The 27,701-nt window shown below is 47.6% G+C and overlaps 1 protein-coding gene across 2 annotated transcripts in view; it reads right to left on the reverse strand.

The window, feature by feature from the left end:
- LOC119458471 (3-oxoacyl-[acyl-carrier-protein] reductase FabG) overlaps positions 1-27,701 on the reverse strand; it is a 463,543-nt gene that overhangs the window by 427,029 nt on the left and 8,813 nt on the right. Inside the window, exons 3-4 of one of the 2 annotated variants that reach the window (XM_049671242.1) lie at positions 17,991-18,083; positions 11,834-11,972 (exon numbers count right to left, since the gene is read on the reverse strand). The exons of the other annotated variant lie outside the window; for it this stretch is intronic. Of the exons in view, the coding sequence (XP_049527199.1) occupies positions 11,834-11,972; positions 17,991-18,083 (232 nt within the window). The remainder of the gene's footprint in view (positions 1-11,833; positions 11,973-17,990; positions 18,084-27,701) is intronic. 2 annotated transcript variants of the gene reach the window in all.

The raw sequence follows: 27,701 nt of genomic DNA on the forward strand, positions 1-27,701 counted from the left end.
ATCGACACCTCAACAAGATCACGAAAAAGGACGTCTATCCCTTGCCCCGTATCGACGACGCACTCGACTGTCTTCACGGTGCCCAATATTTCTCGTCTATTGACCTTCGCACAGGTTATTGGCAGATTGCTGTTGACCCACTGGACCGCGAAAAAACCGCATTCGTAACTCCCGATGGCCTCTATCACTTTAAAGTGATGCCTTTCGGCCTTTGCAATGCGCCGGCCACATTCGAGCGCATGTTGGATTCGCTTCTTCGTGGCTTGAAATGATCAACCTGCTTGTGCTACCTTGAAGATGTCATTGTTTTTTCGCCAACATTTGACAGCCATCTTCAGCGCCTCTCCGCCATTCTCGAGGTATTCCGCAATTCCGGTCTCCAACTGAACGCCTAAAAATGCCGTTTCGGACGCCGTGAAATAACCGTACTTGGCCATCTCGTCAAAGCGTCAGGTGTCCAGCCCGATCCTGAAAATGTTCGCGCCCTGAAGCATTTTCCTGTACCTTGTTCGGCCAAAGACGTCCGCAGTTTTATAGGATTGTGCTCTTATTTCCGACGTTTTATTCGTAATTGCGCCGACATTTCCCGTCCCCTTACTGCGCTCCTCAAAAAAGACGTTGCTTTTACATGGGACTCACCCCCAAGCTGCTGCCTTTTCGGCGCTTATAGATGCCCTCACGACTTCCCCTATTTTAGCGCATTTTGATCCGACTGCACCGACGGAACTTCGCACAGATGCCAGCGGCCATGGAATCGGTGCCGTCCTCGCTCAGCGTCAGCGCGGCCACGACTATGTTATCGCGTACGCTAGCCGCCTCCTGTCGGCACTGGAGAAGAATTACTCCATCACGCAACGAGAGTGTCTTGCACTTGTCTGGGCTGTCGCCATATTTCGTCCCTACCTGTTTGGCCGCACCTTTACCGTCCTAACTGATCATCATGCTCTATGTTGGCTTTCTTCGCTCAAAGACCCTACAGGCCGCCTTTGTCGTTGGGCTCTGCGCCTCCAAGAATACTCGTTTTCAGTGGTGCACAAGTCCGGTCAGCTTCATCAAGATACCGACTGCCTCTCATGGCATCCCGTGGATTCCCCTGACGTCACCGAGCAAGACACCGACACCTGCGTCTTGTCTATCTCTGACCTCGTTAATATACGGGAAGAACAACGCCGCGACTCTGCTTTACGGTCTATCATCGACCGTCTCAACTCCGCCACACCCGACCCTTCACTCCACTTGTTCTTCCTTCAGGACGGCACCTTATACCGCCATAATATGCATCCTGAGGGCCCTGAACGCCTCCTTGTCGTGCCTGCCCATCTGCAGTCAGATGTCCTTCGCCAGCTTCACGATGAGCCCACTGCTGGTCACCTTGGTGTCACCCGCACTTATGATCGCGTCAGGCGCCGTTTCTTCTGGCCTGGTCTCTATCGCTCCGTCCAACGATATGTCGCTAGCTGCGACAAATGCCAGCGCCGCAAGAGGCCAGCTATGTTACCTGCCGGTCTGCTTCATCCTATAGACATTCCCGCCGAACCGTTCTTTCGTGTTGGGCTCGACCTTCTTGGCCCCTTTCCAACCTCGACATCAGGCAACAAGTGGGTCGCCGTCGCGACTGACTACGCGACGCGATACGACATTACCCGTGCCCTCCCGACCAGCTGCGCTACGGATATCGCCGACTTTCTCCTTCATGACATCATCCTGCATCATGGTGCTCCTCGACAGCTTCTGACCGATCAAGGCCGATACTTTTTGTCTCGCGTCATCGATGACATCCTTCGTTCCTGCTATACCAGCTCACAACTGCTTATCACCCGCAAACGAATGGACTCACAGAGCGCCTGAACCGAACTCTGACCGATATGCTTTCAATGTACGTCTCCGCCGATCACCGCGATTGGGACGCTACTTTGCCGTACGTTACTTTCGCCTACAACTCGTCCCGACACGACACTACTGGCTACTCCCCGTTTTATCTCCTGTATGGACGCGAACCTTCTCTGCCTCTCGATACTCTACTTCCTGTAAGCTCGACCACCACGTACGTTCGCGACGCCATAGCGCGCGCCGACACAGCTCGCCAGATCGCTCGTGAACGGCTCACAGTGTCTCCTCAGGCTTCCCAAAAAGCCCTGTATTATAGTCGCCACAGAGACGTTTCTTACTCTCCAGGCGCCCTCATGCTACTGTGGTCTCCGTCCCACCGCATCGGTCCTCTCCGAAAAGCTATTGTCCCGCTACGATGGTCCTTACAGGGTGCTACGTCAAGTCACCGACGTTACTTATGAGATCGAGCCAGTCACCGCGCCAGCGCCGTCTACGCTCCCGCCCTCTGCTATCGTGCACGTTGCGAGACTTAAGCCGTACGTAACTGAACCCTCTGGTTCGTCGTAGCAAGCACCGGGTCGGCGCTCTCGCCCCGGGGGGGGGTAGTGCCACGAGACAGTGAAGGGGCTGCTACTGTCGGTCGGACGAAGACGACGGCGACGAAGTGGCCAGAGGCGCGTGACAGCCTTGCATCGGTCGCCGCTGCTTGTCCAAACTTTGGATATAGCAATACTACCTAAATAAACGTTATTCCCGTAACAAGATATATATATATATATATATATATATATATGTATAACGTATTGTTGTTGTTGTCGAACAAGTCAGAGTTGGTGGCTATGGTTATAATATTTGAAGAATTTCACGGTGGAACACACAACAGATTTGTTTCGCCATTTTGACCGGGGAGCGGCCTTTATCAAAACATGGTTTAACTTGCGTAACAGCCTGCTTCATACCTTTATTTCTGCAACGTTGGGCAATAACTAGTTTGCAACAAAAATGTGATGAGGGTGCATGGCACAACACAAGGTAATATTGGAAAGAAACTGTGACAATATACAACATCGGCGTGGGCGTATCCTGAGGGGTGTCCGAAGAAAAGTAATAGAAGTGCAGGTGTACAGGTTTTCAAGACGCACGCATTTCCGAAGTCCTAATTCCCTAGGAATGTACGGAGAGAAGGATGCAGTGGGTGAATAGCTCCACCAATTCCTAACTGGCTCAAATAGTTACAACACCTAAGTAGTTGGAGTGCGAAGAATAAAAGTGACCAAGCATAGCTTCTACAAAGTAGAACCGGATGACGAAAAATGAAAGAAGTTCCACCTTCGTCTCCGCCTTCCTCCTCGCTTCTTTCATTCACCACTGCTCTCCGCGTTCACTTTCATCTTTCGCTGTGCTTGTTCGCTCGCCGAAGAAGCGGGCGCCTGAGAGCTGCGTCCCTAAAAACAGAGTTCTGGGGCGCTATAACGCAAAATGATTCCAAACTGTTTTGATTCTAAACTCCTGACGTCAAATTTACGTAACCACCCACGCAAGCATCGGGCGGTGACCCGCAGCGCTGTCTGAACAACCCAAACACTCTCCTCGTTTATAGGCGGTCACTTTGGTTCGCTTTCAAAACCAATAACATTGTTTAATTGGCTGACAAGAGGCGAGGAGCCCGCTCTAGTGGAGAGGGTTTCGATGGGGCCGAGCCAGCACCGTGAAAATAGATAACCGCATGAAGAGGGTGGTGCCGGCTTCTCCGATTGATCCGCTTCACCTTACTTAGCTTGCGGTGGCTGGTCGAAAATCACGGCGGCATGCAACGGAAGGATAAGAATGCCGCTAAAACGGATACTCAGCAAGGAAGAGTTGGCAGAGCGATGTCGTATGCATGCCGAAAGAGCTCGATAACGTTTTACTGCCACGCAAAAAGGTTTATCATGCGCAAATAAATACATGCTCACCGGCAGGTGCGAGTAGCGAGGGCCCGAGCGATCGGCGAGCAGCCATCTATTCCTTTCGTAACGGGGCAGTCTGCCGCTATTCAGAATATTTCTCAGTTTTGTTCGGCATATTAATGCATTTTTTTTTCGCATACACGTCACTTTGACGTGGTGAGTTTTAGCGGTTTTGTGAGGTCGCGTGACAGAAAGACGAAATGGGCGTAGCCAGAAAACATTGCACTAATAGCAGAGGACTAATGGTGAAAAGGCGTCGAATCAGAAATGATTATTTTTCTTTTGTGCGGTTTAATCATAAATAATCAGTGTGTACACGTTATATCAGATGGGGAGCTATCGCGGTTTTCGTGGCGTCGCGTGACAGACAGGCGAAGCTGGGAGTGGCCAGAAAATGTTTTGACCAATCGTGGAGGCTGATTGAAGAAATTGGAATCAAAACAGTTTGGAATCATGTTACGTTATAGCGCCCCAGTTCATGAGCTGTATCTTGCAACTGTTTACAAGATACCACTTTCGTGTGGTAAGCTGCCTCAATGATCGGGTCGCTGCCTCAGTGATCGCCTCAGTGAGCACGAAAATAATGTAAAAAATGGACGTCATGGTTGGCTGCCGCTTCATTGTACCAGCTGCGGATGCAAGCCTTCCTTTGATGCTTGTACTATCGTCGGTAAGGGTGGTGGCCGGCTGACTCGTGAAATCATGGAAGCCAATGTGATTTTAGGACTCGGATCAAACTGTGTGAGTACTTCATGAGTGCATTTGACTGATAAAGAGAATGACTTCCTAAAAAAGTGAATAGTAGCTGTTTGTTGGACGTTAGCGCTCTGTCCTTTCTTGTATATTTGGCACGCCTTCAAAATCCTTTCCTATGGTATACCAGCAGGCCCACTTTGTTGCCGTTGTGCCCCATTTAAACTGCGCTCCTTTAAAGAGCATATCAGTAGGGCAGCAGATATCGACACGTTGTTAGCAGATTTTGCAGGTAAGACGAGATGCCCCCAAACGACTGCAGCTGTTTAATGCACGTTAGAGCAGGAATGTTTGTAGTGGCTGATATCCTTTCAGGGAGAGGCTCGATTACTCTCTCGGAGACGTTGTAATTCAGATACAAGATGTCTACAAGTCTAAATTACCATTTCTCACGGTTTAGTTGAAATCCAGTATTGTAGAGCCATCCAAGAGCTTCGTCCATCTTCCGGAGATGTTGTTATTATGTTGTGCGCCCAACTAAGATGTTATTCAGGTACGCAACCCAGCCGTGATTTTTAGGCCGGCCTATGACCGTCTTCATAGCATGCTGTACACTCCTGGTAGTTATTCGCAAGCAGAATGGCATACAGTTCAACTCGTGAAGCGCTGATGGTGCAAGGAACGCGCTTTTAATCTTGTCTTCTTCAGCGACATTGATTCAGTTCGCAGGTCTAAAGACGAAAATAATATTGCATTCTACACTGTATCAATGGCATCCCCCATACGGGGCAGTTTGTTGGAGTCTGCTGTAGTACGCTCGTTAAGCTGTCTGCGTCAACACAAAGCCGCAATGTGTCAACGACTACCCGACGGTCTAATCATGCCCGCACCTAGCATCCTACGTGCTTGTTCGGCAATGACAGCCCATTCGCGTTCATCGTATCGCCGCATTGGTACGCATATAGATGAGTGGCTTTCTAGCCGAATGCGGTACTCAAGCAAGTCCAAACCGGGACGTTGTGCATTGTTGCCAGCAAATAAGGCTCTATGTTGTTGGAGAACGCTAGGAAGGGTCTTCCTGTTGGAAGGCTCACCTCTCTATGACTCAGTCGGTGAAGCGCATAAGTTCGTGGAGGGGAGCTTAACTTTACTGCCCTCAATGCTGAATGCCACGTCGCCTGAAACGATATAGTCCGGCTGCTAAAACGAGGTCGGTGCCCAACTCATCGACAAAGAGGACCTCGCGCAGATACTTTGTATCCAGTTTCTGTGTGCCAGTACTTGTGTGCAGCGAATTTCGCAGAGTTTAGAGGACAACCGACACCCTCTAGGCAGACTCTACAACAGCTGACTTCCGGTGTTTGAGAGGGGCAGAACACTTGCTGATACCTGGGAGCAATGGCCGCTGGAGAGGCTTCTCAGAGAGAGCGTGCTGCGCACGCACTTCTCGCGCGCCTAGGTCAGTCCAGCAGTGGTAAGGGAGAAAAGAAAGAAGAAACGTGTTCCGTCGTGAAGTAGGAGAAGGTCTGGCAGGCGATCAGTCTGTGGATGCTCCCCGTTTTATGCACTATAAACATGCGCCTGGCAGGAGTCAGTGCTACTGTTCCCTCACATGGGATGTGTGCAAAATCATCTCAAGAGAAAAGAACAAGCTAAAAAAATGGCGCACATCGGAGGAGATTCTTCAGTATAGAACACAATGCTGCGCATCCAGTGCAGTGTAGCGTTCAAGAATCGAGGGGATGCTTGACGTATAAAGCGAAGCCAGGCACCGTAAAATGCTGGCGATGAACCGAGAGCAGCGAGAATTGTTCTTTGAAGCAAAGCGCAAATTGTAATGCATGCTGCCACAGCGACATCATACATTTATGCTCCACGTTGCACAATAGCCACATTGCATATACCAGTTTCATCGATCTTCGCCTTCGCCAGAAAATTCAATTTTTCTTCGAGCTAACCGTGTGTGTGGCATTACACGTGGCATTAAAATGCTCTTGAAAAAATATTCCTTTTAAAACCGGGCTTCATAAATCACACCAAAGCATACATACTCATCCTGGGTGCTCGAACAAGTGTATTATACCTGCATTTTTCTATGTCGTACATGAAGTCTACTGAAAACACATGTTCCATAGAAACGTTTATTCTGATACTAAAACCTTACATACACGCATTTTTATTGATGATCTAAATATTATCTTACCTTTACACCATAAGTGAATGAGTTAGGAGGAAATAAGTGCTATTGCTGCAATATCTGAAAGTATGTCAATGAGGACAAAAGAGAGCGATATACGCCAATACTTTGTTTAGTTAGTAGAGCCTGTATTCTGTTGTCACCGGTATAATATATTGCGGGACATGACTGGCCCTGACCTGAGTGCCATACATTGGCCAATTCTGGGTCGTGGTTGTGCTTTCTCAAAAATTTCACTTGTTTCCTCGTTTTCGTGATTCCTCGTATTTGGAACAATGGGCCTGGCTTGGCCCTATGCTACTTGCCGCCTATGAGGTTATGTCGCCATGTTGAAAGGCAGGAAAGGAACGACCCATGTATCCAACCGACTAAAATTGTATTGAACAGCTCAGAACACTATAATATGTGCTTTCCATAGTCCCCTTGGCGAAAAGAAAAAAAACTTGGTGTACTTACTGGTCGGAAAGATGTCGAGCTCGAGACGTTAACAATGCTTCCTGTGCAGAAGGCAACGCAACATAAATACTAAATTAGTATCAACAAAATAGCTAGCAATATATTTATGTGGCAGTCGAAATCCTAATAATGTTAGCGACGCGAACCGCTTCCTTCGGTTGAGAGGGAATTCTACAGCCTAGTGAACAAACGTTAATGGTAGCCGATGCTTACTGACAGCGGCCTGCTTTATTCTGCCGGCATTGCATTCCCGCAAATTCTGTTTATTTTTCTAGGTCAAACAGCTTCGGCGGATATAATTTGTTTTGAAACAATGCGACGCGATATGACGTCATGTCGCTTGATTCATATACGTACGTTCATTGTCAATCTTCTGTTTTCTCGTAATATGTACGTTTGGGAAGTCTGCGATGTCTGTGGCTTCCGAGCAAAAACAGAAAGACAGCTACTGTTGAATAGCACAGGGCTTGCGTACATTGAAGTGCGGTATCAGAAACTTAGACCGAATACCAGAACTCAACCGTGCCAAAAGAAGCAACAGCTCAACAGCAAACCAAGCAACTCAAGAGCAAACCAACAGCGAAGGGAATGACAGCATAAAGAAATGTCCAATATATTCAAGTAAGAGCGCAGGAGATAGGGGGCTGGCATCAGAGGTAGTTGCCATCGAGTCGCCATCAGTTCTCGACAATGGGCGACGACGACGCGTAGGACAACAATATTCGGCGGCGGATATATATCGGTTTATGTATAAAGTTCTTTGGCACAGGTGTCGAAACGGATGTTAACCTATAATATATGAGGTAATTTTAAAGTGAATCACAACAGTATCATCGAAAATAAGATTGTCCAAATTGGTTAATAGATATGCAGACTATACTGAAAAATTACCTTGAGCAAGGAATGAGGCTTTTCGAGGTAGCTTATCTTTTCGCGTCAGAAACATTTGGCTCCATTAACGAAGCGCAAGCGAAGCCGCTATACCCGAACGCGTGTTGAAGCTGTATATGGCTAGGTTCTGACCAAACGTGCGTGCGTCGACAGGGTGTGTAGAAAAACGTTGAAGGATCCGCAAGTATAATCTTATGGGAATAGAACGCGAAAGCGATTCTTTTGGCTAGGTTGTTGCTACGGAAGGGTGCTGCAAAGTGGTGTTGTCGAGTTGTATTACAAAGAATGAGGCAACATCACATTGCAGCACCCTTCCGTAATAACAACCTAGTTAAAACACGCGCTTTTGCGTTCTCATCCCATAATAATATGCTCAGGGATCCTCCAAATTTTTTGCTTGCTTATTCGTAGTTGGTGAATTGGGTGTAGAGTGTACACATTTAAATTTACGCTCGGCCCATGAGTCCTCCTCGTCGACGGAGCGATTCTTTGACGAGTCATCTGCCGATGTCGACACTAAGCGTAAAACCTCGCCGTCAGACTTACTGCCGCTACTTGTTGCAGAATCATTGTCTATGCTGCTGCGACAGTATCTGCACAGAAGCTGAAGCATGCAGACTGCGGGTGAAGGCGCGCTCCTTTTGTAGAAACTACGTCATTCACCGCGGCGACTATTCCAAGCCGCTTTCCATCTGCCCTTCGAGTAGGGGCGCCCCCTTCTGCTGCGGGGATTCTACCCTCCTACACCACGGCTGCAGGTGGTCGCTGCAGCGGAGTGCAACGCGCGTTGGTGCGGTGTCAGTTCCGGTGGGAGAGGTCACGTGCTTTCCGGCCACAGATTTTGCGAACGCCAGTCAGGTGCGCGCTTTCGCCAACCTAGCCAAGAAACGCTTTCGCGTTAAAAAGTCGCGTCGCCAAAATTGAATCCACAGTAGCCTGCTGAGCTCCGGCGGTGCTCCGTGGCTCCGGAGTGGATGGCGAAATAATAAATATCATTGTGTACCGACCGATGTCTGTGCCTCGTTTTCTTGTGACGTCGGCATCGCTCTAGCGACGTTATCAGCAGTTGTGCGCGGGTTAGTCGGTGATCGTGGCTCAATCTCGCGCACGCAAGCGAGGGAAGCAGGAAGGAAGAGCGCCGTCTTCTAGTAGCGCGCAACGCTCCGGGAGGAGGGTAGGGAGGGGGGGGGGGCGTTCTACGCCACGTGCGCCCGCCCAGGCAGCTGTATCTTGAAAGCCATCAGCGGCGGGGACCGAATCCGCCCTGCGCTGTGTTCTCGTGGGTCAGTTCATGGTGATGTGAGCAGCAACACGAAGGTCAATTCGCTCACTGCTGCAACCGCGCTTACTCACTCGAGCGTTTTTACGGCGCATTCCCAAAATCATCAAGTGAGATTCGTTCACGTGTCCTTGTGCACGCGTGACACCATGCTTCTTAATTTAGTTAATATGGCTATGTTTACAAATTACTATACGAAGTAAGGATGTGTGTGTTCAGAGAAGCTGTCGGTCATGAGCTCTGGGAAAGACTTGCATAAAAAATTGGACAGGCATACCTTCGCAAAGCGCCTTTTTACTAGCTTCCCTGAACAGATATTTAGTATCAGGAACGCCGGGTACCCCACGCATGTCCTCGTCAGTGTTTCTGAAGACCTCTTGAAGCGCAAGTCACCGCAAACAACTAATAATTTTCAGTCTTCCGGAAAATACAGTAAAATTGCTGTTATTCCGTACAGCCACGGCATATCGCATCGACTGAAAGCCATCAGTGGGCCAATGTAAAAGAGTTTCTTTTTCTGCTCCCGATAAACTGCAATCTGTGTGCAGATTGACCAGGACGTGTACCCCCAAAGAGTTTCTCTGCAAAAAAGAGACATCAGTCAAAGTTCGTTGACTGTGCGGAAGGTATCATTTACAATCTGCCTTTGAAATGTGGGACCAATTATCTTGGTCAGAGCGGTCGGTGTCTTAACGACAGGCTCCGGGAGCACCGCTACAATGTGGTAGAAATGAGAGAGGGGTTTCTTGATATGCACTGTAGAAATTGCACGCGTAATCACGGGTACCGCGAGATCATCGAAGCGGAATTGATTGACAGGTTTGGTGACACCTGTGTGTCAAAAGCATCTATCGCCCTTTCTATCTTTCTTGCGTAAGGATAGGCATTTTCTGAGGGCGGCGCACACGTTATGTGTCACAGTTCTTGCTATATATGAGGTTGCTTGATTGAAATGAAACAGTGTTCTAAGTCTGCGCTCGTGTGTCTTAGCCTCTTCTCTATCATCGTCTTGTGCGCATAAAGTTCTTCCATTTCTTACCAACACGTCCGAACAGTCACATTAGTGAACTAACGATGAGCATATTTATATTTTCATTCATTATACCATCAGCGCTGTTTGACTTGTAATACAAATTGTAGCGGGTTTTTTATCAAAAACAAATTTACAGAAACTGGTCACTGTATTCCAGTTATGTAAATGAACTCTAATTATTATAATGTTAGCTAAACCTTCACCAAATTGCCATTATCACTAACACGGATAACGTCACCGAGAGGATCGCGCCACTTGCTGTGATGTACGAAGCAAAATTAAGGAAAAAGCCGGCGTTGTATGAAGGGATACCTACTTTTCGCAATGGAAAAACCAACATATCACACAACTCCCATATCTCAAAATTCCAAATGACGTATAGGTACTTGCGGGTTTTTATATGGGATCCTGTGTTACATAGTATCCATCGGGCCTCTTCGATAGGGCTGTGCAGCGCACGAAGGAAATGCTAGTGGTGTAGAAAACCATGGGGATTTTAATTCTTGGGATGGTGTTGAGAAAGATTTTATCGAGATGCTATAGGTGAAATCGTGAGAGTAGCCTTTATAACAAGTGCAGTGGTGGTTGTGTTGTAATTAGAGAATATAAATTGGACCTATTCTGGACAAGTTGAATAAATGTCGCTAGATTTTCATGAATGGTGACTTATATTGAGTGCAGCATGCTATACATTAAAACGTATAATGTCTTCTAAAGTAAGAGCTTCTTAACAGATGGCTCAGTAGAAAATGCACGACGTCAATAACCAAATATTGAGCTACCATTGCAAATGATGTATTCCACGGCAGCGATCAAGCTTAATTAGCCGTAATGTGAACTACCAGGTACTTAACAGAAAATTCTGAAAAGTCACAAAGGGAAAGAAAAATATCCGGCAGGTTTTGATGATTGTACCAAAATTGATTATATAATTTTGAACTTTGTTTTTATTTGCCTTCAGGACATGGTAAGAATACTTCGCTTGCTTATTTACTGACCTAACGACATCAGTCTGTCGTCTTTTTTTTAGTTTTGTTACTCAAACTAAGCACACTGTACTAAGCATTTCTGTACTTTCTGAGTATATTTTCCAGTGCATGCATACAGTTATAATACGTTATATAACTCCAAATTGATCTTGTGAACTGGTAAATAGTATTCTAGGCTTACATCTGTCATATCTGCATGTGCAGGCGTTTCATGCTTTTTCTTTATATTTGAGCCTAATGTACAATCGAGACATTTATGTCCAGCTAAAATTTAGAACTCACTAGGTGCAACTAGGTCAACTAGAAGCTCACTAGGTGCAACTTATCTACTCATTGTCATTCCTTCATTTGCAAATGTCTTGTGGCAATTACTATTTGCGCCTTAATTCATTTCCTCATAGTTCATTTTGCTTAGCAATCATTGTTAGAGGCTATGAGCCTTCATAGTTGTCTTGCACAATATTTAGCAACATGGCATCCAGCAATCCCTTGAAGGTGATTTAATGTAATACCAACCTTTGGTTTTCTTGAGATACGGAAGGACCTGCTGAGTCATGTTAAAGGCAGAGCGTAGGTTTGTGTTGTGAACCTCGTCAAATTCATCCAGATGAACTCCTTCTAGAGGTGCAACCTTGGCCATCCCGGCGTTATTGACCTATATATCCATACAGTGGTTAGAGTGAATAAATTAGCTTATATCATTCAAAAAGGCTTTACGTCATGCTCTACTCCAATTTTCACTGCTGAAATACATTACAATTTTGTTATACTGGACCTGAATATTTTATGATAAAGAAGAGTCGCGTTTGGTTAGAAAAATATGCGATGGAGCCGCATCATGACGATGCAGGGTGTTCCAGCTAACGTCAGCCAAGCTGTTCCAAAATAGGTGCCAGACACGATTATATGACCTACAGAGTTCGATCATCAGTCTGCTTGCGCCACCAGGATTATTTTCTGTATTAAATACCTTGCTAATTAGAGAACAATATTATTCATGGTTTTATATTTTAATATTAAGGGCGTCATTTCAGAAGAAAAGGCTGTTTCCTCCTCCAACAATTCTGTGTTTTTAAAAGTCTATGTCCTGCGAAATATTTTTTCCACATTTATGTGTAGCTTGCAAATGACATAAATAAAGAGTGATTACGCGTGCGGTCGCTGCGACACCACTGGCGCCAAAAGTGATCATAAATAACCAACTCCACTCAATGTTCAACTCGGCAACCACTTGATCATTGCGCCTGGTGTGGTCTTCACGCTGAACATGCAGCTAGCGAGCACCGTAAGCAAACACCTACTGCGATAGCTTGACACTTCATGCGGTTGCTGAGTCAGGAGAATTATTTATTAATTTCGGCCCCCCGTGTGGGTTTCAAAGGATGTCGTAATATGTCCTATGGAAGTGGCCTGTTTAAGTTGGTCCTTGTATATTTTCGGCTGCTTCTGCATGGTTGACTAAAGCGGAGAGTTCTGTCATTGCCGTAACGCTGTTGCCGATGATTCGGTCACCCACTCCTCGAGGGTCCTTGGTTGTAATGTTGTATTTCCTTAAGTTTCTGTTAATTTGCCTTTAGTGTATGGGCAATTCCACAGCGTATGCAGGGTGTCTGAGTACCATCCGGCCCTGTCGCACGAGGGTAGCTTCTTTGCCATGTATGAGATGTATGTACTCTGTCGGTAGTATGTTTGTACTTGTCTCCATATGACGCCCTCCTTTCTACTTAGCGGTTATCGCGGTGCCGGAAGTGTAATTGTGCTCTGTGTGCTATTCACCTAATGTTTGCTGTCAATGTCGTTTATTATAGCGTTAGCATTGTTAGGAAACATTACGCACTTTCTAGGGGCTGTGTACCTGGCGGGAGCGGAACAAATGAGATCCTCCAGTGCAAGCGAATTACACCTAGCTGGGATGTTAAGATGAAGAGGTTTGCTATTTTTCAAAATTTTCTCAAGGACACAGGAAGCATCTCGACTTCTTTAAGCCACTCGTGAACCTGTGCGGCTGTCTTCAGGCGAAATGCAGAGACGTTCCTGCTCTAAAATGACCATGATGTTGGCACAATATAATTGATATGTCTGTTTGTATTTGTATCTATGTATCTATGTATCTGTGATGCTTGTCTGTTTGCATCTAACCGTCTTCTCGCCTACCTGGGTGACACAGTGTCGTCCGTGGTGGAATGGTTAGCGCATCGGACTGCTGTGATCGGGTAACATGCTTCAAAACCAGATATCTGACGAACTTCGTTCACTGAGTATGTGCCAATGTGTATAATCGCAACGCTTTTGTACGAACCTCCTTTACACCGACAAGGGTCACTGCACATGCACTAACTAGACACCGCTTTTTCAAAAAGCTCTGACGCCGACTTGGAGCCTGGGTACGTGCGATTAGGTCTGTGCCTGTCTTCAGTGAACCGCTGTGCTGCCAACATGGTTCACTGGGTATTTGCTAGTAGCTGTGGGCCGCTCCTAAATAAACGTCCTTGACGACAACTTGGGTAACTGGTAATTTACTACTCTACAATGACGATAAATATCCCCTAAGTTTCTCCGATGCTGAGCGGAATCGAATCGACCTCACAGGAACCCGACGCAATAGCACGCTTCGCCACCAATGCACTGGGTATGTGGTGCTCTCAATGAACGCCTTTCATGCCAAACCTTCAGCGAGCTGACCAATGAATGCACTGGGTATCTGCCGCTCTTCAATGAACCTCTCAGCAACTTGGTTCACTGAGTATGTGGCACTGATTGTGCAGCAAGCGAGGAAACAATTATCAGCGTTCGAAGGCGCCGGCGCGCCAGGCTTGTCGTCTCGGGCGCCAGGCACGAACTTCCCGACAGTGCCACTGGATGGCACACCGAGTCCAGGTAGAAGCACGAGAAAGGAGCCCGGTTGCCGCATGAAGCGTTTTACAGCATTCGATCGTGTTTTACTCCGGTGGCGGCAGCTTGGGCCTATCTTGACAAGGGTTGATAGCTTTGTGTGCGCTTTGTTCTCGCTACTTCGCGTTGAAGAGAGAGGTAGCACGAAGGTCAATTCGCACGCTGCCGTCGCCCTTCCTCACGCCAGCGTTTTGACAGCCAGTATCCGCGGCCATCTAGAGCAAAATGTTTATGTTTGCCGGTGCGCGCATGATACCATGTTTGGTAAATTCGTTAGTAAGCGAATGTTTAGAAATACATACGGCCAATAAAACTACTAAGCTTATTTCAAATAGCTGTGTATTTCTACCGCAATCAATGCTTCACCTCTTGGGTGAAAATGCGACTTTCTTGTTTTGATTTTTGACTACGGTGTAATCTGGTTTCGCTACGTGACGTGAAAGTCATATTTCCTTTCTATATCTTTTGTAGTATGTCTTCAACTTCCGATGGGGAGCGCGTGTGTGCCCATAGTGTTATATCATTCCAATATATTCTATACCATAGGTATTTTAATAGTTGAAGTGTGGCTGTGACTGTTGAAGTGTGATAGAGAGAACAGTATTGGATATGGTATAGACCCTTGGGGGCTCCCCGCGGAAAATATCGCTTCGCAGATTCGTCTCCGCTAACAATGACGGTTTTTGTAGTTTTGTATGGCAATTATTTTATGTATGTTGTTGTCCTTTTGCGAGAGTTTACCTTTAGTATTCCGTTTATTACTACAATGTGTTTGTTTGACAATAAAAAAACGCGTTTTGAATGTCGACACCCACCGGTGGCCTTAACTGGCTAGTGCTGTCTTCTTTGAGGACTTCATTGTATGTCATTAACATGGCGTCTTGAATCTACATGTATGGTTTTAACCCTGTGACTATAGGGTTGGAGTTTTGTTATTTTTTCCTGGGGCCAGCTGACATATCTAAGACCAGCGTTTCCACTACTTTTCCACTAGTTTGTTATTTTTCTTGGGTCTTTCCGAGGTTTTCGTGTATGTATGAGAACTGCATGTTTCTCTCTAGGTAGTGTTACCCCCGTTTTCCACATGTCGTTTATGTAGTTAAGCATGTTTACTATTTTTGTAATGAGATAGGTTTGCTAACACTCAATTGGTAATCTTCATCTGCAATTGGTTCCACGTTCGTGCGCATGCATTCCAAGGCATTTGTTCGTTCATTGTGAACTCCCTGTCCATCGGATAGTCGTGTTCTGTTTTCTATTTCTAGATCTCGTTGTGGTACTTTTCTTGATGTGGGCCGGATGTGGTCAGCTGTGTGCTCTTCAAGTTCTCCTTTCGGTAATTGCTTCGATTAGTTGTATTTCCGCTGAATAATGTACTTTGGGTGGTTCACCCAGAAGTCTCCTGAATAGCGTCAATCGATATTTCTTGTGCATTGAGTTTGCAGCTTCCTCACATGTCATTCTCCAGCTGATGTTTGCTAGGACATATGAGTAGTCCTGCGCTGGGCTTCATCCGTTAGTTGGTTGATTCGCTTGTATAGTGGTTCATTCAGTTTTTGTGCATTCTATTTTTGACATACCAACATACGCGTTCTTCTATACCGAATGCACGCGTTTGTCTATGTGTGCATGTTCAACTGTCTGATTTGCTCGTGTTTATTTTTCGTGCTTCTGTAATATCTTCGACCCACTCTACAACATCCGCTGTTTCCCCGCGTTGTACTTCCCTGATGAGCATTTCTCAGTCTCTTATAGATGATGTGCACGTCGTATGAAGTCCTGCTTATTTTTGATGTTCGGTGCTGCGATTTTAAACTCTATTATATGCAGATGAATATGCAGATGAAAAAAATAATGTTCAATAGCCTGGCAAGGGAACAAGAATTCAGGATCGCCAGTCAGCCTCTATAGTCTGTAAAGGAGTACGTTTATCTTGGTCAATTACTCACAGGGGACCCTGATCATGAGAAAAAAATTTACAGAAGAATAAAATTGGGTTGGAGTGCATACGGCAGGCATTGCCAAATCCTGATTGGGAGCTTACCAATGTCATTGAAAAAAAAAGTGTACAATCATTGCACTCTCCCGGTGCTAACATATGGGGCAGAAACTTGGAGGTTAACAAAGAAGCTCGAGAACAAGTTAGGGACCGCACAAAGAGCGATGGAACGAAAAATCTTAGGAGTAACGTTAAGAGACAGGAAGAGAGCGCTGTGGATAAGAGAACAAACGGGGATAGACGATATTCTAGTTGATATTAAGCGGAAGAAATGGAGCTGGCCAGGCCATGTAATGCGTAGGATGGATAACCGATGGACCATTAGGGTTACAGAATGGATACCAAGAGAAGGGAAGCGCAGTCGAGGACGGCAGAAAACCAGGGGGTATGATGAAGTTAGGAAATTCGCCGGCGCAAGTTCGAATACGCTAGCGCAATACAGGGGTAATTGGAGATCGCAGGGAGAGGCCTTCGGCCTGCAGTGGACATAAATATAGGCTGATGATGATGATGATGATATAGTGTTCGCTTCTAAGGTTCTTCCACTTGTTCAAACATCCTGACTCTAGGCCTGTCCTGGTGCACGGGAGGTCTGGGTAAGGGTCCCTCTCTACAGAGTTTTTTTCTCACGTGGGCTGCTAATTGTTGTTTGCTAACACAAGGTGGTTGTCTGCCGCAATGTTCACCAGTTCATTCCCACGGGTCTTACTTGTCGGGTATCCCCATTTTGTATGACGCCTGTTGAAGTCGCCGAACAATAATAATAGCTTTTCCCTAATTCTTTTATGTACATTTCCCACTCTTCAGAAATGTTTCGTGCTGTAGGCAGGTGACATTTATGTGTTGATAATCTCCATTTAATATGGGAAGTAAAATCTGCATCTGTTGGGTACCGATTATTCTTGTCTATTGTGTAAATTGTGCGTGAGTAATGGCGTAGCCATGTCTTTATTTATAATATGTTATGTTATTTTTAAATTAAACTGAGGAGTGGCACATCCCCAGTAACGAAACTTGGTGTAAAATAGCTTTTTTTTCATAAATACGCCGGCCCAACATTCGACACTGCGCTCGGCGGACTAGGCCCACCATGCTTGGTTCCCAGCAGTTTTTGCTTGATGTTCACTGGCTCGCGTGCATTGCCACCACTCTGCGCAAAATTTCACACCATATGGTTGCGCAACTTAAGCGGTTTATTGCAACGTAGACAATCACAGTCTTCATTGCAACGACCTCTTGCGGCAGTCCCAAGTTGCTGTTGCAGCCATTGTCATTACGGAAGAGCGCGCACTGAGCATGGATAGCGCATCCTGTGGAAGACGCTAAAATTTACCATAGTATTATCGAGTGATCAGCCCACTCTCTCTGGCTTCAATAATGTTGCGTGATGCTCATTCCAATTTTCTCCATATTTGGCAAGACAAGTCCAGTGACCAATCAGTGCTTTCCTTTTGTGCTTAGGTGTCGTTGATTTGTTTTTTGGGCTAGTGTCGTGCTCATGTGGCCCGGAAATAAATTGAAGAGGTCTACTATTTTTGGTGAAATAATTTACGCCATTTAGGTTAAACCAAGCCACACAGGTTGTGACTGACACCAGTATAATCCTAAAAATTGCCTGCCTTGTAGCCACCACAGTACATTACACACATGAAAAATTTACTTGGTGAAGAACTGCCCGGAACATGAGGCCGAAATGCTAACTTGCAAAATATTACGCGGGACTTCGATGTTCATTCGCATAGTGATGGTTGCTTGCGTGAAGGATGATTGTGTGCAACTTACCAAAATATCAATTTTCCCGAAGTGATCCGCAGTTTTTTTCACAATAGCGGCGATGTCGTCATCCGAATTAATGTCTCCTTGAACGACCAGAACCTGCACGTATATTTTAGAGCGAATACTTCCAATACAATAAACAAAAATCATTCAAGCAAATGATAAAACCCTTCACCATGTTAGCAGTGCATCCGTAGACCAATACTTCCCAGCTGTGGAATTGATTCTACGTGCAAGGTTGCATGTGAGTAGCTGACGAACAGTGTAAATATTTACAACTTATTCCACAACAAACGATTTTGAGCGTTTCTATGGCCAGATGACTGCCATTGAGTCCGCTAATTAAACCGACGGAAGAGATAGTCAGCTGCATTATTGCGTACCTTCGCCAATTGCAAGAATCAGATGGGTAGGCGCGACATAACCTTTGATATGTGTACACGGTGCACTCATTAGACAAAAGATGACACACTCGCTCCAGGCTTATAACGAAGCTTACTATAAACATTTCAACTCACAGCCTTTCCATATGTTCAGACATTCTTTGGACTTGGTGAACATGAGAGGCGTGTTGCTCAGAAGCAGCCGCATTCAAGGAACTCCAATCCAGAAATCAAGGGCGCGTTCAAAGGACAGGATGGCAACCGCGTCCAATATGTCGCTTGTCTACGATAAGCTAAATAGCAATGGCAAAGCTTTCGTTAGGGATCAAGTGCTGGATTGTATGGTAAGACTAAATTGGTGTTCGATAAACACAAGCAGTAAAACTAACACCCGTAACCAAGACTGAAAAGTAAATTTTAAAACACCGAGTCCTATCCCTGAATACTCGTAGCATCCTGAATAAAGTTTACCTTCTTTAAGCAATTTTTTGGTTCATCACCCTTACATCGTAGTTATACTAGAGACCTGGTTACCTGAAAATGAAATAATTCCTCCCGCATATAAACTAATTCCTAGCGATAGGGTTTCTCGTGGCATTGCAGTTTGCCATAGGCATCGAAAGCAATATATTTTACGAAATAATGGACGATATTCCGGATCATGAGATTCATGGAAACATTTCATTGTACAGGCATCACCCTAGACGAAATTCGTGGAACTCTTCACGAGAACATCTCGAGCCGGATTATCCAGAAGGGGGTACGAAATGCCCATGAAATCACGCGGTAGAGGGCTTTGCAAGGGATGGTGGTCCACGGAGGTGCACATTTTGTTCGAAGTGTGCACGGCAGCAAACAGGCACAGTCGCAAGGCTGTCAGAGACAGCCCGCCGCCTAATGCCATGAGGCCTCGCATTCTTCCAGCTTCAAGAAGTCATGCAGGAGATCATCGAATTAATAATAGCCAAATACTCGGAGCGTTTGAATGAACCCTTGCGCCGTAGGGGACCGTGCAGCCTAGGATTGGCCAATATTTCTGCGAGACTGCACAAATGGCTGATCAAAGGAACCCGAGAGTGCCTCGCCGATATATTTACAGGTGTCCTACGTGGTGACCCAATGCAAGTTGACTGGTAATGCATACGCCTTCGTTTTCTGCGCAAAATCGCCGCGAGCACGGGACTACTAGAGGACTAAAAGACCGCTCAACATCACCAGCGTGTTGCATCGCCTCTTTGCGCAGGTAACCAAAAGCTGGATTAGGACATGGACCAGAAATAACGGCGCTCTGACGGAAATAAAGAATTGGTGTCCACACACTTCAGCTGTCTGTACAGCTAGAGGTGGCTGTACAGAGAGCTAAAGTGACCAACCGGTGTACGTGCTCTACATTCTCGACGAGCAGTATGATGCTGTCCACAAATCGCAGGCCGGGCAGTGTTCAGAAGTTCTGGCATGAAGCGAGGGCGACTTCTCTCCCTTTACATAATCGTTATATCGCAGATGCAAGGCACGCTACTCCACGGGAGATTTGTCTGGGAATTCCACATCAAGGTAGGTGGTCAGCCGAGCTCTTGAACACTGCCGAGCCTGATGTTTGCTGACGGCATCGTGATGCTCGCCGAGAGTGTACAGCCCATACAAAGGTTGGTCATTTTAGCTGTTTGTACAGCGAGGAGTGGCGCACACAGAGGCATTGAATAAGAGTGACCTCTCTCCCGTTACATAGTATATGTGTCGCATAGGGAGGGCGCGCTGCTCGATAATGCATTTGTCTGGGAGTTCCAGATCAAGGTGGATGGTCAGCCTAGCTCTTGAACACTGCCGGGCCTGCTGTCTGCGGACTGCATCGTGCTGCTCAGTCAGAGGGTACGCCCGTACGAAGGTTGCCCACTTTAGTTGTGTGTACAGTCATGCCTCTTTCCATGCTGTGGAAAGAGGCATGAAGCAAGGGTGACTTCTCTCCCTTTACATAATATATGTGTCGCAAATGGAAGGAGCGTTGCTCGAGAGCTGATTTGTCTTTGAATTCCAGATCAAGGTGAATGGTCAGCCGAACTCGTCAACACTGCAGAGCCTCCTGTCTGCGGACGGCATCGTGCTGTACGCCGAGAGGGTACGCCCGTACAGAGGTTGGTCACTTTAGTTGTTCGTACAGCCAGGGTGGCTGTACGCTAAGGCACGCTAAGAGCGTGTCAGCTAACAGAATGGCTGGGATCCAGCTGTAATGGTGGCCAACGTCATAGTTTACCTCGGTGAAACCCGCTGCGTCTAGTCTCGGACCCACCAGGACGATATCACCAGCTGGGACACGTTCAAGCAGCAGCTCCACGAAATTTTCGGCAACCGGTTTGGTCGACAGCTTGCCGCCAAGGAACAACTGGCGGTGCGTACCCAGACGTCCGAGGCTGACACGATCGCCCACGTTTTGAAGGGTATCGCAGACGACGCGTTCAATCTGCTCGTCTTCACCAACATGACCACCGTCGACAGTGTCATCAAAGAGTGCCGTTGTCTCGAGCAAGGGAAATTCCGGCGCATCTCGCTTCCGTTCGATCGTCTACCTAATACCGCTGCAACGTCGCGCTGCGAGGCACCTCCTTGTCAGCCATCTCTGTCAGACGACGTGATGCGCATCGTCCGCCGAGAACTCGAGGCCGCATATCCGGCTTCTTATAAACGCACTGTATCCGAGACCTCGACGGCGGCTGTTTCATTGATCCAGGCCGTTGTTCGCCAGGAAATACGAACCTTGGTCTAGTATCTGCTGTCTGCGCCATGAACTCTCCTGATGCCGCCGTAGCATAAGCGGACAGGCCTCGTTGTGGACCGTACGCCCTTCATCGTTCCATAAACCCCTCAGAATGCAGAACAATCGACGATAAGCCTTTCTGTTTCCATTGCAGCTGAGCTGAACACATTGCTCGCTATTGCCGCAGCCAGTGCCCCTCTCAGTCCCACATCCTATTTCTTACTTACCCTTGTCTCTTCCGTACTGCAAGCCGCTATCCGACCCGCACCGAATCCTCTGCACCCAATGTCCCTGAGGAAGGTAACCGCTACACCCTGTCGCCTCCGCCGCACCGCTGTCCATCTCGTTCATCGACTCGCCGCCGCTCTGTTTCGCCCTACTTTAGCCATCGCTTTTTGCCAGACAACTAGACTACGCAGCTTCTGGAGGTGAAGCTACACTGTGGGTATTGACCCAATATCCTCTGTTGCCCTTACGTGCCCACCGCAACATTCTTGATGTTCACGTCAACGGCGTCCCTGTCCGAGCTATGGTTGATACTGCGGTGCAAGTCTCTTTCATGAGTGCCAGTTTTCGCATGAAAAAGATCCTTCCAACTCCCACCACCCGAGTCGTACGCGTCGCTGACGAAGCGACGGTCACTGTTTTGGAAGGTGCACAGCTCGGGTTACCGTTGCTGGTCACCAGGCGGTAGTTATTTCTACGGTCCTTGCGCAGTGCCTGCATGACCTCATACTTAGACTTGATTTTATTTTTGCCCATTTCGCTCTGATTGATTGCTCTGCCGGTGTTTTCCGCCTTGAACTTCCTCGCATCTATGAACCCAGTGACCAACCTACTCCGTCTCGATTACATTACAGAGATCTTGTTTACCTACCATCTATATACGTAACCTACGCCAAACTGTTATGTTCGTCAGCTGTTCCAGGTGGCGACTACTACGGGCCGTCTCTTCTGACGCCCTGCTCACGCACGGCGTCGCTGCACCCTACACAGTCCTGAGCATTACGGCAAACAGAACCTGCCTTCAACTTGGTAATTTTGGCTTGATCAAGCAAGTCCTTTCACAGGGGCCTTTCGTAGCCCATCTTTGCCCACTGCAAGACTTTCAGGTACAAGCTTTTGCGCTGGATGCTACATGTCTTCGGAAGGGCACTGCAACGTCTACAACTTGTGGCAGCCGCAAAATTAACCGCATGATCACCAATGACGTTCCACCTGAGCACACAAAAGCCCATAGACGTATTCTGGAGTCACACCGCGGTATTTTACACTTCGGTAATGGGCCTTTGGGCCAGACACCGTTTGTCGTGCATCGCACACACACAGGCGATGCCAGCCCTGTTCACCGGCGCCCCTATCGAGTATCTGCGTCTTGATCGAAGCATTATCCACGATCTAATTATGATGCACGCCGTGGTAGGGGAGTACGGAATAATTTGGACCACGTGGGGTTCTTTAACGTGCAACTAAATGTAAGTACACGGGCGTTTTACATTTCACTTCCCTCGAAATGCGGCCGCTGTGTACGGGATTCGATCCCGCGAGCTAGCATTTAGCAGCCCAACACCATAGATCTATAAGCAACCATGGCGGGTCAGCAGGAAGTCAACAAGGTGCTTGCGCAGGACATTATCGAGCCATCCTGCAGTCTCTGGGCATCCCTTGTTGTTTTATCTAAAAGAGAAATATGGATCGTAGCACTTCTGTGTGCACTATCGCCACCTGAACGCCATTACCAAGAGAGACGCTTACCCGTTACCACAAATTGACTGAATGCCCTTGATTGTCTGTGTGGTGCCGCTTACTTCTCTTCTATTGACATTCGATCTCGATATTGGCAGATTGATCTGGACACTAATGCACGAAGAGAAAACTGATTTTGGCACTCCTGATGGGCTTTACCAGTTCAGGGTCATGTCTTCAGGTCTGTGTAATGCCCCATCCACATTCGAGCAAATGATGGACTGTCTACTTAATGGGTGCAAGTGGTATACATGCTTGTGCTATTTAGACGACGTGATTGTGTTTTCGCCTTCGTTTCGCAGACACCTCGAACGCCCCTCAGCAGTTATTAACGTGCTCCGCTGTGCCGCACTTTAGCTGAACTCATTGAAGTGCCATTTTGGTGGTCACCGCATTAGGATCCTTGGCCATATTGTGGACGCTTCCGATGTACAACCTGACCGAGAAAGAATTCGAGCCGTGAAAGACTTCCGTGTGCCCAAGTCTGCCAAAGATGTTCGCAGCTTTGTGGGACTGTGCTTCTATTTCTGCTGGTTCGTGAAGAATTAACCAGTGATTGCAAAACCACCCCCACATATTCTTAAATAAGACGCCCCTTTTACATGGAATCCTGCACAAGCCGGGGCTTTCTACCAGTTAGCCACACTCCTCACAACGCCTCCAATTTTGGCCCACTTCAACTACTCAGCTCAAATTAAAGTCTGCACTGAGGCCAGTCCTTATGGGATAGGCGCAGCCTTGGCCCAACGACAACGTGGAGCAAACTGCGTCATCGCTTACGCCATCAGGCTGCTGCCCCCATCGGAACGAAATTACTCAATTACAGAACGTGAGTGCTTCGCTCTTGTATGGGTAGTTGCAAAATTTTGACCTTATCAATTTGGCCGACTGTTCACAGCACTTTCCAGCCACAATGCACTCTGCTGGTTCGCTCTTTGAAAGATCCTACAGGCCGACTCGCTCAATGTGCACTGCGCCAGTGAGAGTACACCTACATGGTGGTATACCTGCACAAAGATGCGGATTGTTTGTTCTGCTACCCTGTGGCCCACTCTGAATCCCTTGATCGCATCTTTTCCGTAAGCCAGTTGCATAACATCGTCGACGAACAGCGTCAGGATGCCTGCTTAAAGGAAATAATCGAGCGACTGGAATCATTTCGCAGCGACGCCTCTGTGCGGCTGTTCACCCTGAAGGATGGTGCGTTATATCGGCGTTACGAGTGACCTGACGGTCCTGATCTTCTCCTAGTTATACCATCGCACATACGCCCCAGATTTCTTCGTGAGCTTCACAACGCTCCAACCGCTTGCCACCTAGGTCTTACTCGCACACATGACCACGTACGCCGTCACTTCTATTGGCCTGGCATAGCCCGCTAATTTCGGCGTTATGTCAACACCTACGAGCTCTGCCAACGCCGAAAAAAAATTGGAGGGCACTTAAGCTTTGCCTTTAAGAGTAGAACGCGACAGCCTTATCGGGACCCATTCGCATCGCATCGTTCACAAACGACAAGTAGGCTTCATTCACTGCAACACTGAACGTGGGAAAGCCAGCTTACAAAGACCAAGCCTACACCGATCCGCTTAAAGTCGGCTTCACTTTTAAATTGAAATGCATTCCTGGAAAGACGTATTCCAGGGGCAATATAAGTGGTCTTACATTAAAATGTGAACGCCCTAGTACCTTTATTTATTATTTTATGATTGTTTGCTACTGCCCCGAGTCTTGTAGAAATACCTTGCACCACGTGGAGGGCCTGCGCGGTTGATGTGGTCGGATGATTTTCTCCGCCACCCGCGATCACACGCCGGTTGTCGACGCCGGATTTTCTGCGACACGGGGCCACAAACGCTATCGCGTTAGAGCGTACGCTTCCAGCTGGGTATCTAGAGCCCATCGACGTCACACGTGAACCCTTATTCCGTGTCGGCTTGCACCTTCTCGGAACCTTTCCAACATCCGCTTATGGAAACAAATTGGTTTCCGTCACTACCGATTACGCGACAGGCTAAGCAATGGCACGAGCGCTGGTGACCAGTTGCGCAACTGACGTCGCGGACTTTTTTCTCCGTGACCTAATTTTAGTGCACGGTACCTTACGTCAATTGCTCCCAGAGCGAGGCCGTGGCTTCCTGTCGAAAGTCAGCAACGATATCCTGCGCTGCTGCTCCGCGTAGCACAAGATCACCACCTCATACCATTTCCAGACGAACGGGCTCACCAACCGCTTGACTCAGACCTTAACAGATATATATAGCGAGAGAGAGAGAGAGAGAAACTTTATTTGGCTGGAAAATATTTTAAGTATAGCGGTGGTCGGAGCCCCTCAGTCCAGGGCCCACTGGCCTCTGCCGCCTGCCTGACCTGGCTAACTTAGGACTTTTGTCCTGCCAAGTCGGAACGGGTGAGCTGTGCCTCCCACTGCTCCATTGAGATATTATAGTGGGCCTATGAAGGGGCTTACTACACTCCCAGGTCACATGTATTAGTGTAGGTATGCCACCGCACCAAGCGCACGTGGCCCTATACCGGGTGGGATACATGACATTTAGCAGTTTTAGATGGGGGAATACCCCGGTCTCTATTTTGCGCCAATCGGCGGCCTCTTCCCCGCTAAGTTGTAGGTGAGGCGGCGGGTATTTTCTGCGGACTCCGCGCTGATGAGCAAGGATGTCTTTTACATTTAAATTGATGGGATTTTGTGAGGGATAGTGTGAGGGGTTGGGGTCGAAGAGGACGCCATCGCTCGGTTAGTAGACGCTCGAGCTAAAGCGTTAGCCTGTTCATTCCCCTGTACCCCCGCATGTCCCGGGCACCAGAGTAGGCGATGGCGGTGGTTGAACGATTTAGTGATTATCGCGAGGCTAGCCGCAGTCTCGTGCCCCTTAAGAAACATGCAACATGTCTCCCGGGAGTCAGTGACCACGACCGAGTCCCTTTCCGAACGCTCCGCGTGAGCGAGCGCGATCGCCACTGCTAACATTTCGGCCGAGGTGGGGGAGCCCATCGTGGTCGACGCGGTAATTTGCTGCTGGCTGATCGCGTTCACGACTGCCAGGGCGTACCGGCCTCCTTTGGTAGCGCTGCCCGGTAGCCTCTGCATACGCAGCTGCGTCTGTGTAGTACGTATTGTACCTAGCGTTATTGGAGTACATCGATTGAATATGATGTGCGCGTGCTTGGCGCCTTTCCTTGTTGTACTCGGGATGCATATTCTTGGGAATTGGAGCTACTGTAACAGATATGCTTTTCAAGTACGGGTCGGCTCACCACCGTGATTGGGACCTTGCACTGTCATACAATTCGCATACAATTTCTCCCGCCACGACACTGCCGGATACTCTCCGCTTTACCTTTTGTTTGGACGTAAACAAACTTCACCACTGGACAAATGTCTTTCTTCCCCCTGCAAATTCAACTCGTGAATATGCGCGCGACGTAATTGCCCGGGCTGATTACGCGCGGAAGATAACCAGTAGTAGACTTGCTGCTTCCCAAGACAGTGCAAAAGCGCCTTTACGACCAGCTGCACCGCGACGAACGTGTCGCTCCGGATGCCCTCGTGTTACGTTGGACACCCGCCCGACATGTGGGCCTTTCTGAAAAGCTCCTTCCTCGCAGCAAGGGCCCATACCGCGTCCTTCGACAAGTCTCTGTCGTCACGTACGAGATTGTCTGCGCCTCTTCCACAACATCTTCTGACACGTTGTCCACCGACATCGTCCACGTTTCGAGACTTAAGCATTACCACCGTTCCTCTGCCGTGGATGCTCAGCGGCGCCGGCACGGCGCTTCGGCCTCTGGGTGTCATGCTACACGGTATTCCAAGAAGATGATGTGGTCACTTGGATTTAGTGGGACGCACCCATACGCGGTCGCTGGCTGATCTGACGACGACGAAGTGTCTTGTTTGATGTCTGGTTCTTGGCCAATCCCATAGAGTGGGTATGTGCCAGTAACTCCAGGGCTCTACCTCTGCCTCTACCTGGTTTCCATGTTGGCCAGCGCTTGCTACCCCTTGTAAGTACACCGTGTAAATAGTTTACCTACTGTGTTTCCACGTAACAATATAACGTCCTTGGGGTGGATGCATATCCCAGCTTGATCTGCGCTCTCAGCTGGAGCATACTTATTCTTCTCTCGTACACCTGTATTGGGCCACCCTGCGCTGGGATTTCATGCTTCCTCGTAGATTTGACACACCGCTCTAGATAGACCAGTAGAATTCACAATCAGACGTAATTATTAACTGTACATCCCGATCGTCTACATTGTATTAAAAATGAAAATATATTTTAAGCCGTTTATAGGAAGTGCTACACGCCATATGCGGATTTGTTACTGTGGAAGAAACTAAAGAGTGCATCCAATATTCTAGAAACAGTAGTATGAGCTTTGCTTTCTAGCATTATAGGAGTCCAGATATATCCAGCCAATAATCCAGCCTTCACTTAACTTTTTTTAGTACATCCGCTGCAGAGCGTAGACTGAAATGGCCCCGGCATGTGCTCACCCGACCTCTTTCTCTGCTCCCCTATATCCTGTTTATCGCAGTACACACGCAAAGCGGACGCAGAGCAGGTAAAAATAAGTAAAAGTACTTCAGCGGTAGGTTAAAGCCTGACCTTAACCAGCCGCTGTTCGTCATAGCGCACGTGTAGGCTCGCAACAGCGCCGTGTACCCTACCTTTGCTTTTTGGGAAATACGTTTTCGTTGTTGAGAACGAAAATGGGCCAATGTTAACGTTGTATTGCGAACGTCTGGTACTGTCGGCTACAGCACAGCTCTTTACACATGGCGCAATGTTTAACTAAGAAAACCACAGAAAA

Source organism: Dermacentor silvarum, chromosome 7 (assembly GCF_013339745.2).
Source record: "Dermacentor silvarum isolate Dsil-2018 chromosome 7, BIME_Dsil_1.4, whole genome shotgun sequence".
Taxonomy (NCBI): domain Eukaryota; kingdom Metazoa; phylum Arthropoda; class Arachnida; order Ixodida; family Ixodidae; genus Dermacentor; species Dermacentor silvarum.